The sequence below is a fragment of the Sus scrofa genome, chromosome 2 (assembly GCF_000003025.6).
Source record: "Sus scrofa isolate TJ Tabasco breed Duroc chromosome 2, Sscrofa11.1, whole genome shotgun sequence".
Classification (NCBI taxonomy): domain Eukaryota; kingdom Metazoa; phylum Chordata; class Mammalia; order Artiodactyla; family Suidae; genus Sus; species Sus scrofa.
The window spans coordinates 41,952,575-41,967,997 of NC_010444.4; the positions used below are offsets into that span (position 1 = coordinate 41,952,575).

Genomic DNA, 15,423 nt, shown 5'->3' on the forward strand with positions numbered 1-15,423 from the left:
AAGTGTTTGAACCTACAGGACTATCAGGTAAAAACACAATATTATAGGAAGCAGTTAACATACTTAAAAAACAGGGCAAGCACAAATCAAAACCAAACATTACATTCACAAAAAATGAAAAGAAAAATAACCAGAAAATAATTGAAGACCATCCAACCAAGAAAAGAAAGGAAGAATGGAGAATCATAGAATCAATTGGAAAATGAGGTTTAAAATGGCAATAAATAATCATCTATCAATTATCATCTTAAATGTCAATGGACTGAATGCTGCAATCAATAGATACAGAGTGGCTGATTGGATAAAAAAGCAAAAACCTTCAATCTGCTGCCTACAAGAAACTCACCTTAGAATAAAGGACACATACAGATTTAAAGTGAGTGGGTAGGAAAAAATATTTCACGTCAGTGGACATGACAGGAAAGCAGGTGTTGCAATACTCATATCAGACGAAATAGACTTTAAAACGAAGGTCATAAAGAAAGACAACGAAGGACACTATTTAATGATTAAAGGATCCATTCGAGAAGAGGACATTACTATCGTCAACATATATCCTCCAAATATAGGAGCACCAGATACATACAACAAATATTAACAGACATAAAAGGGGAAATTGATGGGAATACAATCATAGTAGGAGACTTTAACACCCCACTCACATCAATGGACAGATCCTCTAGGCAGAAAACCAGTAAAGCAACAGAGATCCTAAAGGAAAGAATAGAAAAGTTAGACTTAATTGACATCTTCAGGACACTACATCCAAAAAAATCAGAATACACATTCTTCTCAGGTGTGCATGGAATATTCTCAAGAACTGATCACATATTGGGGCACAAAGCTAACCTCAACAAATTTAGGAGCATAGAAATTATTTCAAGTATCTTCTCTGACCACAATGGTATGAAACTAGAAATCAACCACAGGAAAAGAAATGAGAAAAAACCTACTACATGGAGACTAAACAACATCCTACTAAAAAACCAGTGGGTCAATTAGGAAATCAAGAAGGAAATTAAAAAGCACCTCAAGACAAACGATAATGAAGGCACAACCTCTCAAAATCTATGGGATGCCGCAAAAGCAGTGATCAGAGGGAAATTTCATAGCAATACAGGCCTTCCTCAAAAAAGAAGAAAGATCTCAAATTGACAACCCACCACCTAAATGAAGTAGAAAAAGAAGAACAACAACAACAACAAAAAACCCCTAAAGTCAGCAGAAGGAAGGAAATCATAAGTTCAAAGAGGAAATCAATAAAATAGAGATTCAAAAAACAATAGAGAAAATTAATAAAACCAAGAGCTGGTTCTTTGAAAAGCTAAACAAAATTGACAAACCTCTGGCTCAACTCACTAAGAGGAGAGAAAGAACCTAAACAAACAAAATTAGAAATGAAAAAGGAGAAATCACAACGGATACTGCAGAAATACAAAAAACCATAAGAGAATACTATGAACAACTATATGCCAACAAATTTGACAATCTGGAAGAAATGGACAACTTTCTAGAATCTTAGAGCCTGCCAAAACTGAATCAAGAAGAAATAAACCAACTGAACAGACTGATCACTAGAAATGAAATTGAATACATCATAAAAACACTCCCTACAAATAAAAGCCCAGGACCAGATGGCTTCACAGGCAAATTCTACCAAACATATACAGGGGATCTGGTGCCCATCCTCCTTAAACTTTTGCAAAAGTTGAAGAAGGAACACTCCCGAAGACATTCTATGACGCTGCCATCACCCTAATTCCAAAACCAGACAAAGATAACACCAAAAAAGAAAACTATCAGCCAATGTCTTTGATAAATATAGATGCAAAAATTCTCAACACAATTCTAGCCAATCGACTCTAACACCATATCAAAAAGATCGTACACCATGACCAGGTGGGATTCATCCCAGGTTCACAAGAATGGTTCACATATGCAAATCAATCAACGTCATATACCACACTAACAAAAGAAAAGTCAAAAACCATATGATCATCTCAATAGAGCAGAAAAAGCATTTGATAAAGTCCAACATCCGTTTATGATAAAAACTCTCACCAAAGTGGGTATAGAGGGAACATTCCTGAATATAATCAAAGCCATTTATGATAAACCCACAGCAAATATAATCCTCAATGGGGAAAAACTGAAAGCCTTCTCACTCAAATCTGGAACAAGACAGGGATGCCCACTCTCACCACTGCTATTCAACATAGTTTTGGAAGTCCTAGCCACAGCAATTAGACAAACAAAAGAAATAAAAGGCATCCAAATAGGAAGAGAAGAGATAAAACTGTCACTGTATGCAGACAACATGATACTATACATAGAAAACCCTAAGGACTCAACCCAAAAACTACTTGAACTGATTAACAAATTCAGCAAAGTAGCAGGATGTAAGATTAACATTCAAAAATCAGTTGCATTTCTGTATACTAACAATGAAATATTACAAAAGGAATACAAAAATATAATACCTTTTAAAATTGCCCCCCCAAAAATCAAATACCTGGGGATACACCTGACCAAGAAGTAAAGGACTTATATGCCAAGAACTATAAAACATTAATCAAGGAAATTAACGAAGATGTAAAGAAATGGAAAGATATTCCATGTTCCTGGGTTGGAAAAATAATATTGTAAAAGTGGCCATACTACCCAAAGCAATCTACAGATTCAGTGCAATCCCTATCAAATTAGCCATGACATTTTTCACTGAACTAGAACAATCCACAAATTTATATGGAACCACAAAAGACCCAGAATCGCCAAAGCAATCCTGAGAAACAAAAACCAAGCAGGAGCATAACTCTTCCAGACTTCAAGCAGTATTACAAAGCAACAGTCATCAAAACAGTGTGGTACTGGTACCAAAACACACATACAGACCAATCGAACAGAATAGAGAACCCAGAAATAAACCCTGACACCTACGGTCAATTATTCTTTGACAAAAGAGGCAAGAACATAAAATGGGAAAAAGAAAGTCTGTTCAGCAAGCATTGCTGGGAAACCTGGACAGCTGCATGCAAAGCAATGAAACTAGAACACACCCTCACACCATGCACAAAAATAAACTCAGAATGGCTGAAAGACTTAAATATAAAACAAGACACCATCAAACTCCTGGAAGAGAACAGAGGCAAAACATTCTCTGACATCAACCTCATGAATATTTTCTCAGGTCATTCCCCAAGGCAACTGAAATAAGAGCAAAAATAAACCAATGGGACCAATGGGACCTGATCAAATTGACAAGCTTTTGCACAGCAAAGGAAACCAAAAAGAAAACAAAAAGACAACTTAGAGAATGAGAGAAAATAGTTTCAAATGATGCAACTGACAAGGGTTAATCTCTAGAATATACAAGCAATTTACACAACTCAGCAAGCAAAAAAGCCAACCACCCATGGAAAAATGGGCAAAACACCTGAATAGACCCTTCTCCAAGGAAGATATACATATGGCCAACAAGCACATGAAAAAATGCTCAACATCTGTGATTATTAGAGAAATGCAAATCAAAACTACCATGAGATACCACATCACACCAGTAAGAATGGCCATCATTAATAAGTCCACAAATAACAAGTGCTGGAGGGGCTGTGGAGAAAAGGGAACCCTCCTGCACTGTTGGTGGGAATGTGAGCTGGTACAGCCACCATGGAGAACAGTATGGAGGTACCTTAGAAATCTATACATAGAACTACCATATGACCCAGCAACCCCACTCTTGGGCATATATCCGGAAAACTTTCCTTAAAAGAGACACATGCACCCGCATGTTCATTGCAGCACTATTCACAATAGCCAAGACATGGAAACAACCCAAATGTCCATTGACAGACAATTGGATTCGGAAGAAGTGGTATATATACACAATGGAATACTACTCAACCATAAAAAAGAATGACATAATGCCATTTGCAGCAACATGGATGGAGCTAGAGACTCTGATACTGAGTGAAATAAGTCAGAAAGAGAAAGACAAATACCATATGTTATCACTTATAACTGGAATCTAATGTACAGCACAAATGAATGTTTCCACAGAAAAGAAAGTCATAGACTTGAAGAATAGACTTGTGTCTGCCCTGGGGGGGAGAGAAAGGGATTGGGATCGGGAGCTTGGGATTAATGGATGCAAACTATTGCTGTTGGAATGGATTTACAATGAGATCCTGCTGTGTAGCATGCAGAACTATGTCTAGATACTTACATCACAACACAATGGGAGGAAAAAGTATGTATACATGTATGTGTAACTTGGTCCCCATGCTGTACAGTGGAAAAAATAAAAATAAAAAAAGAAATTACATATGCCTTTATGGCACTATACCATTTGTGTGTATGGTTAACAATTTGGAAATAGTCTTTTACTTTTTTTTTTTTTTTTTTTCCTTTTTAGGGCCACACCCACAGTATATGGAGGTTCCCAGGCTAGAGCTATAGCTGCCACAGCCACAGCCACAGCAATGCAGGATCCAAGCCACATTTGCGACCTCCACCACAGGTCACAGCAACACTGTATCCTTGACCCACTGAATGAGGCCAGTGACCGAACCTGCAAACTCATGGTTCCTAGTCGGATTCTTTTCCACTGAGCCACGAAGGGAATTCCTAATCTTTTACTTTAATGGTTTGGAAATGATCTATTATGTGTTCATCTAGTTCCTTTAGTTTTTTCCCAAACAAGCCCTGTCTTTTAGACTATGTTTAATGACTGTTGCATTTAGGCTTTGCAGTTGAAAGATTAGGCTTTGTGTGATTTGGCCTTTTTTCCTGCAATTGAGTCTTAAAATTGTTTACACAAACTTTGCACTAAACTAAAATCATTTTTATTTAACACACATATACACACAGACACACAAATGGCTTACGTAATGTAAAACCCCAGATGAACTAGAGAGAATGAGTTCTTTTTGTAATTTATTTCCATTAGCAACATGTGATTACAACAAATATTTCAGAAAAATGAGAATCAGAGGTGTTTTTGAAGCCATGGTTTAGAAACTTCTCTTGCTCCCCTATGACTTTGGAGATTGTGGTCAGGAGATGTCCCTTAAAGTAGTTAATGACACTTTCTATTTTTTCCAGTATATGGGTTTTAAAAACAAATATTTATACTCTTAGCCAATTCCCTATTTTTTGAAATCTAAAATATTCATTTTATTTTATGCCACACCCACAGCATAAGGAAGTGGCATAAAAAACCTGTGCCACAACAGCGACCCAAGCTGCTGCAGTGACAACACTGGATCCTTACCTTACTGTGCCACAAGATAACTACATTTAATTATTTTAATTCAACTATGATAGTGTAAGACTGTCAGCATGATATTTGTTTACAGTTAAGGCTACTGTCTAGCAGACCTAGAATTTAGTCCCCCTCCCCCTTTTTTTTTAATTTTTTTCTGTAAATTTTTTTTTTTTTTTTTTTTTTTTTTTTTTTTTTTTTTTTTTAATTTTTGCTTCTGTGAAATTAGGGGGTTGGACTAGTGATCGATCTCAAGGGTCTCTTTCAGTTTAAAGTTCTATAAAATATTTTTATTCAGGACATTTAATTATTACTGCATTTTCCAGTTTTTATTTTTTGTTTCCTTTCATACTCATCATAATTGACAAAACTTGCTATATCTACTAGTTTAAATAGGTCCATAGAAAGTTCTTAGAGAAATGTTAGATACCATTGGAAATTTTTGCTGCTTCATTGTGGTCCTCTAGGATGAGAAACTACACTTTATACTTGTCATTCTGAATAGCCTTTAGTTTTCTTTTTTCATATATGGTTCCAATCTGATATTTATATCCTACAAAAGTGTTTCGGCCCCAAGGATTCCTTATAGGTTTTCAAGGACTTCATCTCTGTATTTAATTTTCTTCTAAACAGTGGTAACTCAAATTTCTTATGGGTAGTGTCAATTCAATTAAAACCTTCATTTTTAACTTTATTTAATAGTTTTGGCTGCACATGTGGCATGCGGAACTTCCCATGGGCCAGGGATCAAACCTGAGCCATACCATTGACAGTGTCGATCCTTAACCTGCTGAGCCACCAGGGAATTCCTGTCTTTACTTTTTAAAACCTTTGTGTGTGTGTGTGTGTGTGTGTGTGTGTGTGTGTGTGTGTTTAGGACTGCACCTGCAGCATATGGATGTTCCCAGGCTAGGGGTTGAATTGGAGCTACAGCTGCCAGGCTACGCCACAGCCACAGTAACACCAGATCCTAGCCTTGTCTGTGGTGTACACCACAACTCATGGCAACACTGGATCCTTAATCCACTGAGCAAGACCAGGGATCGAACCTGCATCCTCATGGATACTAGTCAGATTCGTTTCGCTAAGCCACAACAGAACCTCCTACAATCCTCATTTTTAACTCTTCTGTTCTTCTGATTTTACTTAAGAATATCAAGCTTCAATATATGGCTTAGAGTGTTCATGAAAATACCTCATCTGGTCTATTATATATTAAATGAATAATTTACTCAGCATTATCAGTTTATTAATCAATAATGAGTAATCTGCTTTTGTATGTTTAAAAGTTTAATAACAAAACCAAAAAACCCCAACTTGAAGGAATCTATTGCTGTCTTAGTTTTTTCTGAATTCTCACAAAGCAAACAAAAACATGAGAATAGGAAAAAATCAGGAATTCCTATCCTGGCTCAGCGGTTAATGAACCCAACTAGGATTCATGAGGATGTGGGTTTGATCCCTGGCCTCACTCGGTGGGTTAAGGATCCGATGGTGCTGTGAACTGTGGTGTAGGTTGCAGATGTGGCTCGGATCTGGCATTGTGTAGCAGCTGTGCTCCAATTGAACCCTTGGCCTGGGAATCTCCATATGCCAAGGGTGCAGGCCTAAAAAGAAAAAAAAAAAGAAAAAAAATCATTAATTTTATAGAAAAAGAAATTGCTGTATTTTTCTGGAATATCTTCCAGGTGTCAAGCAGAGACAGAAAGGACTCATTAAAAGTTTTTTTTTTGTTTTTGTTTAAAATATACATAACATGAATTATTATTTTAACCATTTTTACATGTATAGCTCTGTGACATCAAATGCATTCACATTGTTGTGTAAAGTAAAAGATTCATTTAAAAAAAGGAAATGAAGGATCCCCCCCCCCAAAGTTCATGAAATGCAACTTTTTTCTTTTGGCCATGCCTGCAGCATGTAGAAGTTCCCAGATCGGGGATTGAACCTGCACCACAGCAGTGATCCAAGCACAGCAGTGACAACACTGGATCCCCATCTGCTGAGCCACCAGGGAACTCTATAAGTGCAACTTTTTTTTTTGGCCATACTGTGGCATATGGAGGTTCTCAGGCTGGGGGTTGAATCAGAACTGTGATTGCTAGCCTATACCACAGCCACAGTAATGCTGGATCCAAGCCAAGTCTGAGACCTGCCCCACAGCTCACGGCAACACTGGGTCCTTAACCCAGTGAGGGAGGCCAGGGATTGAACCTGCCTCCTCGTGGGTGCTAGTTGGGTTTGTTAACCGCTGAGCCACGATGGGAACTCAGCTTTTATCACTAGAATTTTTGTCCCAATAAATTCTTGTTTTCTGAGCTATCATTAGGAATTTCTGATTTTTCTTTTATCATCCTTAAGGATTTCTGATAATTGAAAGCATCCTTGGATATAGTTCCAGTTCTTTACCATTTCATATGTTAATTAGTTACATGATTTGCTGTGAAATCAAGTCATGTAGAAAACGAGAATACCAAGTATGTGAGAAATAATAAAAATCTTAGGCTAGGTCCTATGAAGATCTTGTCATTGTGTTGTAGAGGGGTAAACTTGGCAACAGTCCATAGTTGAAGATAATGTGTCTACTTCTAAAGGTGCATTTTCAATATCAATTTAAGTTTATTCCTTTATATAACTTTTTTTCCAATTATATTATTTTTAATATTGGATCTTTTGTGGGGCTTAAGATCACAATGTAAAAACTGTATTTATTCATTCACTCATTCATTCATTTGACAAGATACTTATAACACTTACCATGTGTTAGACATTTTTCCAAGTGTCTTAATAAACTTAATTCACGTAATTACAACAACCCATGAGTTTGGTGGTAGTAGTACCCCCAGTTTATAGAAGAGGAAACTGAAGCAACAAGGAGATTCAGTAACTTGCCTAAGCTTATACAACTAGTAAGAGGTAAAATCAGGATTTAAACTTGGGTAGTCTGATTCTAGAGGCTGTGCACAGTTATACTTGTTACCTTTCCAGAACCTTATTTACTGTCAATTCAAACTATTTTGTTCCATTCGTATGACTTGATTGTTTTAATTATCTCTGCAAAAACAAATAGATAAATGTCCAGCATTTGTTCCATTTATAGTCTTATGAAAAGCAGTTAGGGAATTGAAACTTGTCTTCTGACTTCCAGAAAAGTCTGTTAAAGGAAACCCAGGTTTAAAACGTTTAAAGAAGGCATCAAGTCCTCCTTTGTCTTTAGATAATAGAAGTGCATCTGGAGACAGCAGTACACCAGGCTCATATATTTAAATTTAAACTGTTTTGCGCCTGTGAATACCAAGTATACTTCACAGGCAGGGAATATTTAGCAGTCCCTAAGTTTTAGGAATCACTTTGAAGGAATAAGGCCTCATAGCACTGTAAAAACCCACTGTCTATGTTTTTCTATTTACTAGCAAGCAAAAATAACATGTAGGGAAAAGGATCTCATAAAAAAGATTTTAAAAAGACAACAAATTTTCTGTCCCTCTGGCAATTATAATTTAGGGCTATAGCACCTATATTATCAATGGTTCACTAAAAATGGTTTTTGTTTTTTTTGTCTTTTTGCCATTTCTAGGGCCGCTCCCGCAGCATATAGAGGTTCCCAGGCTAGGGTCGAATTGGAGCTGTAGCTGCCGGCCTACACCAGAGCCACAGCAACGCGGGATCTGAGCTGCATCTGTGACCTACACCACAGCTCACAGCAACGCTGGATCGTTAACCCACTGAGCAAGGGCAGGGACCGAACCCGCAACCTCGTGGTTCCTAGTCGGATTTGTTAACCATGGTGCCACGACGGGAACTCCCTAAAAATGTTTTTGTGTAATTATACTGTTTCCCAAAAAATCTCAAGTAGAGAACCTCATTTAAAGCTATGTATCAGGATGTGTTTGGTTAATGTTGATAACATTACTAAAAATATCCTGGTGGTACTTAATCACTTTTCTTGGATTCCTTTTGTTTAAAAGGCAAATGCAAATGTTTTGGAGTTTTGACAGGGGTCCATTCATTGCACTTCTCCTGAGCAGCTCTAGAATTGGACACAAACACAGAATTGAATGTCTGTAAGCATGCAAAGCCTTGTTCAGGACTCTCAAATGCAGCTTTCAAAAAAGGAATTTAATTTCTTCTTTTTTGTTAATAGATTGAAGACCAACTTTCCATATACCAATCACTGCACAAATCCAGGCTATTTGTTAAGTCCAGTCACAGCACAAAGAAACATATGTGGAGAAAATGCTAGCGTGAAGGTCTCCATTGAAATTGAAGGATTTCAGCTACCAGTTACCTTTACGTGTGATGGTAGGTTCATAGTTCCCCAATGATCATTCATGTTTTGCTCTGATTAGGGAGAAAATGTTTAAAATCTTAGTGTTACTAAAACTCACTCTGTTATCATTAGGTGTTCGTTGAAAATTTGTGTGTGTCTGTGGGTGTGATAAAATACTTAATATGCATTAGTCATACTTTTCCAAAAATTGGCATTCGATTGGATAGTTTTCTGGTTTGGATTAGTGAGGAAACATTTACCTTTATAACTATATATTTCTCTGAAAAATGCTGAGTAACCTGGTTAATCACTAGCTCTTGGCCAAAGCCCTGACACATTAGCTAGAAAAGCTAATTGTAATCCAGTTCTTTATATTCTAAAGGAAGTTAGTCTTTTTTTTTTTTTTTTTTTTTGTCTTTTTGCCATTTCTTGGGCCACTCCTGCGGCATATGGAGGTTCCCAGACTAGGGGTTGAATTGGAGTCATAGCGCTGGCATACGCCACAGCCACAGCAATGCTGGCTCCCAGCCGCGTCTGTGACATACACCACAGCTTACAGCAATGCGGATCCTTAACCCACTGAGCAAGGGCAGGGATCGAACCCTCAACCTCATGGTTCCTAGTTGGATTCGTTGACCACTGAGCCACGACGGGAACTCCAGAAGTTAGTCTTTTTAAACATACTTTAAGGTGTTCCTGTCGTAACTCCGTGGGTTAAGAACCTTGCTAGTATCCATGAGGATGCAGGTTTGATCCCTGGCCCTTGCTCAGTGGGTGAAGGATCTGGTGTTGCGTGAGCTGTGGTATAGGTGGCAGACTTGTGGTATTGGTTGCAGATGTGGCTTGGATCCCAAGTTGCTGGTCTATGGTGTAGGCTGGCAGCTGCAGCTCTGATTGAGCCCTGTCCTGGGAACTTCCATATGCCACATGTGCGGTCCTAAAAAAGAATGAAAAGAAAAATAAACATACCTTAAATTTTGGTTTGGGAACTTGTCAAAGTGTACAGTAAGAATTAATACTAAAATTGAAGGGAAAAAAAGGTTAATCAGCCCCTTAATTAAAATAAGCATGGATAAGTATTGATAGCAAATATTTTAGTTTGTATCAAATTATGACTGAATGTATCAAGATGTAATTCATTAAAAATTTTTTAATGCTTGTTTGATTCTTCATAAATGTGCATATTTATAGTTTACATATCTGTTAAGAAATGTAATCGTATTATAGTAGAAGTGCTTTTTATGTTCAGATGGTAAATGTTACAATGCATGAGACTGTTCAGAAATGTAGCTGTTGTATTAGATAGAGATTTTATGGCGTTTTCTGCCAAGCCATTAATTTTCATGAATTTTGAATGTAATCACTGTCTTCTGAATTGAACATAAGAGCTCTAAGTATAGAAATAGGTTACTTTAAAAAAATTGTTGTTTTTTGTTTTGCCTTTTTGTTTGTTTGTTTGTTTTTTCTTGCCATTTCTTGGGCTGCTCCTGAGACATATGGAGGTTCCCAGGCTAGGGGTCGAATCGGAGCTGTAACTACCAGCCTACGCCAGAGCCACAGCAATGCGGGATCCGAGCCTCATCTGTGACCCACACCACAGCTCATGGCAATGCCGGATCCTTAACCCACTGAGCAAGGTCAGGAATCAAACCTTCATCCTCCTGGAACTCCTAAAGAATTTTTATCAGAGTATAGTCGATTTACAATGTTGTGTCAATTTCTTAAATTTTTTTAAAGTGTAGTTGATTTAGGTTATCATAGTTTTTAATGGTTTAGAATCTTAGTATCCAGCTTTTGCAAAGAATGGTAATTGAATAATACTTCCTGCTTGCTATATTTTTATGCATTGGAAAATTTACGAGGCAAATGTCAAATGCTTAAAATGGTGATTTGGAGGTGCACAAATCACAGCACAGCAGAAGTGAATCCGACTAGGAACCATGAGGTTGAGGGTTCAATCCCTGGCCTCGATCAGTGGGTTAAGGATTTGGTGTTGTTGTGAACTGTGGTGTAGGTCGCAGATGCGGCTCGGATCTTATGTTGCTGTGGCTGTGACATAGGCTGGCAGCTGTTGCTCCAGTTGGACCCCTAGCCTGGGAACCTCCATATGCCTTGCGTGCAGCCCTAAAAAGCAAAAATAAATAAGTAAATAAATTTTTAAAATGAAATAAAATGGTGATTCTTTTTCCTTGTGCTTTTGTTTAAATAATTATTTGCTAGTTACTGCTTAATGTCATCCTTTTTGGAAGAGTCTGTAAAAGGGAGATGACTTTCTTAGCTTGGATCTGCCCTGTCTAATACAGTAACCACTAGCCAAATATGGCTATTGAGTACTTGAAATGTGGCTAATATAGATTGAGATGTGCTATAAGTGTAAAATAATCACTGAATTTCAGAGGCTTAATTTGAAAGAGAAGGTAAGACATCCTATTAATTTTTAAATATTGACAATATGTTGAAATGATATTTTTGCTATGTTAGGTTAAATAAAACATATTACTGAAATTAGCTTCACCTTTTTCTTTTTACTTTCTTCAGTGTGGCTATTAGAAAATTTTAAATTAATATGTGACCTGCATCGTCTTTCTCTTTTGTAGTGCTGTTTTAGATTATAAGAAATACAGTCTTAATAAGTATTTATAAGTTAAATGAGTGAAATGAAAATGATGACTAACTCTTTTACAGTGAGTTCTACTGTAGAAATCATTATAATGCAAGCCCTTTGCTGGGTACATGATGACTTGAATCAAGTAGATGTTGGCAGCTATGTTCTGAAAGTTTGTGGTCAAGAAGAAGTACTACAGAAGTAAGTATATTCATTAAATTACTGAGCAACATCTTTGAAAATTTCTCTTTTAATGGCTTAAATTAGAAACATTTCAGAAGTTCCCACTGGGCTCAGCAGAAATGAAACCAACTAGTATTCATGAGGATGAAGGTTCGATCCCTGGCCCTGCCAAGTGGGTTAAGGTTCTGGTGTTGCTTTGAGCTGTGGTGTAGGTTGCAGACACAGCTTGGATCCCTAGTTGCTATGGCTGGGGTGTAGGCCCGCAGCTGCAGCTCCAATTCATCCTCTAGCCTGGGAACCTCCATATGCCTCAGGCATGACCCTAACAAAAAAGAAAGAACACTTAAAGTTAAATTTATAATTTAAAACTACAGGGAGTTCTCTGGTGGTCTAATGGTTAGAACTTGGTGCTTTCACTGCTGCGGCCCAGGTTCAATCCCTGGTCTAAGAACTAAGATCCCACATCAAGCCACTGAATGCCAAGACCAAAAAGCCAAAAACCCCCAAAAAACTACACTGAATCCTAGTGAATTGATTGAATTGATAAACTTATATTGAGATGTATTTTGTCTAAGATACCATGTCTAAGACTGTAGAAAGATTTCACAGGTAATTAAGACGTGGTCTTGCCCTTAGGAAGCTGATAGTCTTAAATGGAAGAATGTGGGTAATGGGTTGATATGAAATTTAGGTTTTTTTTCTTTCTGCAGAGAGGCAATAGTCATATGATGTAGACTCCATTTTCCTTTTGTAGCCTGCAGTATTACTTTATTTATTTTTTTTTTTTTGTCTTTTTTTGCTATTTCTTGGGCCGCTCCTGTTTTTTTTGTTTGTTTGTTTTTGTTTTGTTTGTTTTGTCTTTTTGCTATTTCTTGGGCCGCTCCCGCGGCATATGGAGGTTCCCAGGCTAGGGGTCTAAACCGGCCTACGCCAGAGCCACAGCAACACGGGATCCGAGCCACATCTGCAACCTACACCACAGCTCATGGCAACGCCGGATCGTTAACCCACTGAGCAAGGGCAGGGATCGAACCCGCAACCTCATGGTTCCTAGTCAGATTCGTTAACCACTGCGCCACGACGGGAACTCCGCAGTATTACTTTATATGTAGTGGTCAGCTATGATTTTAGTTGCCTGAAGTATTCATTATATGACTCTTTTTCTGAACCTGTTATAAGTGTTCTTTGTTTTTTTTCTTCTTTGTCTCCATCTTCTTTCTATTTTGCTTTAATTCTTCTCATGTAGAATTATTCCTCTCTTTAAATGTTCACACTTGGTTAAAAAAAAATCTCTATTTTACCATTCTCTTCAATTTTTGATGCAGATGCAATTTATATTTTACTCTCACCTCTGTAATTTCTAGTTTGAGGCGAATAACATTGATGAATAATTGATTTTTTTTTTTTTTACAGTAATCATTGTCTTGGAAGTCATGAACATATTCAAAACTGTCGAAAATGGGACACAGAGATTAAACTACAACTTTTGACCCTCAGTGCAATGTGCCAAAATCTGGCCCGAACAGTAAGTGTGTACTGTATAACTGAATTGCATCTGGTTGAATCTGAATACTTTTGTTAATTTGCCAATTTGCAATTTGTGCATGCACCAAGATTTTTGGGTTTGACTGGGAATGACGAACTTTTTACCCCTACAGAAATTTTTTCAGCAGATGGGAGTAGACTTTTAATCATTGAAGTTCAGATGGTGTACTATTCAGAGCTAGTGACATGTTTGAAAATCAAAGTGGAGGAATTATAAAAGTTTGGCTTGTAATAGTTTTACATAAGTTATACCATGAAAACATCAGGGTCAGTCAAGGAAATGAGGAAGAAGAAAGATTTTGAAATATGGTTTGAGGGAGAAAAAGGTCCACATTGACTTTTGCACCAAACTGAGAAAAAAAAAAACATTATTTTTCACCAAATGATAACTAAGTTCCTGTTTTAAAAGTATGGTTCTTTCTTTTGAGGTTAAAGCAAAATAGAATGCCAAGAAATTAAGACCATTTTATTGCTATATAAATACTTGATGAATTTTAACCCCTAAAGAAAATCATTCTTCATTTGGTAGAGTTTTGGATGGAAAAATATCAGTCATTTCTACTTTCTATTTCCTTTATTTTCCTAGGTTTTGCTTCTATGTTAGGCAGAATTTGTTTTATTTGGGTGGAAACTATTTCACAAAATTCAGTACATTTTAGCAATCATTGGTAACTTCTCTTTTCAGTTTCTTAAGGAATGATGTTCTTGAGTATTTTGCATAGTAAGGACTATGGTAAAAGAGACTAGTACTTCATTTATTGAGGGTAAGGTAGAAGAACATTTGGTTATCATTGAAAACATAATGCAGAGATTCAGATGATCTTTTCCTCGTCTTGTTCCCACCTCACCTTCATTTGGTTGTCAGCCATCTTTAAAAGTGTTTTTTGCTCTCTATCCTCTCTGTATAGAACAGCTTTTCTTTTGGGAGCTATTTATATATCAGAAACTAGACTTTAAAGCATTTATGTTTTTTTCCATTAAATTTTTTTTTTCAGAAGATTAAATCACTTTTTTTCTGAGTCAATAATAGTTTTTTTCTCTCTCTCTCTGGTTACACCATGGCTTATGGAGTTCCCAGGCCAGGGATCAGATCTGAGCTGAAGTTGTGACCTATGCTGCAGCTGAGGGCAACACCAGATTCTTAACCCACTGTGCTGGGCCCAGGATCGAACCTGCATCCCAGTGCTCTGGAGATGCTACCAACCCCATTGTACCATAGTGGGAGCTCTCATAAATAATATTTGATTCTGATACTATTTTAAGCTTCAGTTCTGAAAAATCACTTTTATTTCAAGAATTTATCATAGAGTTAACCATATTTAATTTGGCAATAGAAAGACCAAAGAATGGATTTCATTACTTGGTAAACATTTGTATACATATGTTTGTTTAGGCAGAAGATGATGAAATGCCTGTGGATTTAAACAAACACCTGCATCAAATAGAAAAACCTTACAAAGAAGTCATGACAAGGTGTGTCATCTAAAACGTTAATTTCAGGCTCTCAAATTTTACTTTTGAATGTGAATGCATTTATTTTGGTAAATAAAACAATCATTT

General features: G+C 37.0%; 1 protein-coding gene across 1 annotated transcript in view; it reads left to right on the plus strand.

Annotated features, from left to right (window-relative positions):
* PIK3C2A (phosphatidylinositol-4-phosphate 3-kinase catalytic subunit type 2 alpha) overlaps window positions 1-15,423 on the plus strand; it is a 194,094-nt gene that overhangs the window by 122,606 nt on the left and 56,065 nt on the right. The window contains 4 exon segments of the mRNA XM_021083275.1: window positions 9,405-9,562; window positions 12,216-12,336; window positions 13,732-13,843; window positions 15,257-15,336. Coding sequence (XP_020938934.1) covers window positions 9,405-9,562; window positions 12,216-12,336; window positions 13,732-13,843; window positions 15,257-15,336 — 471 coding nt within the window.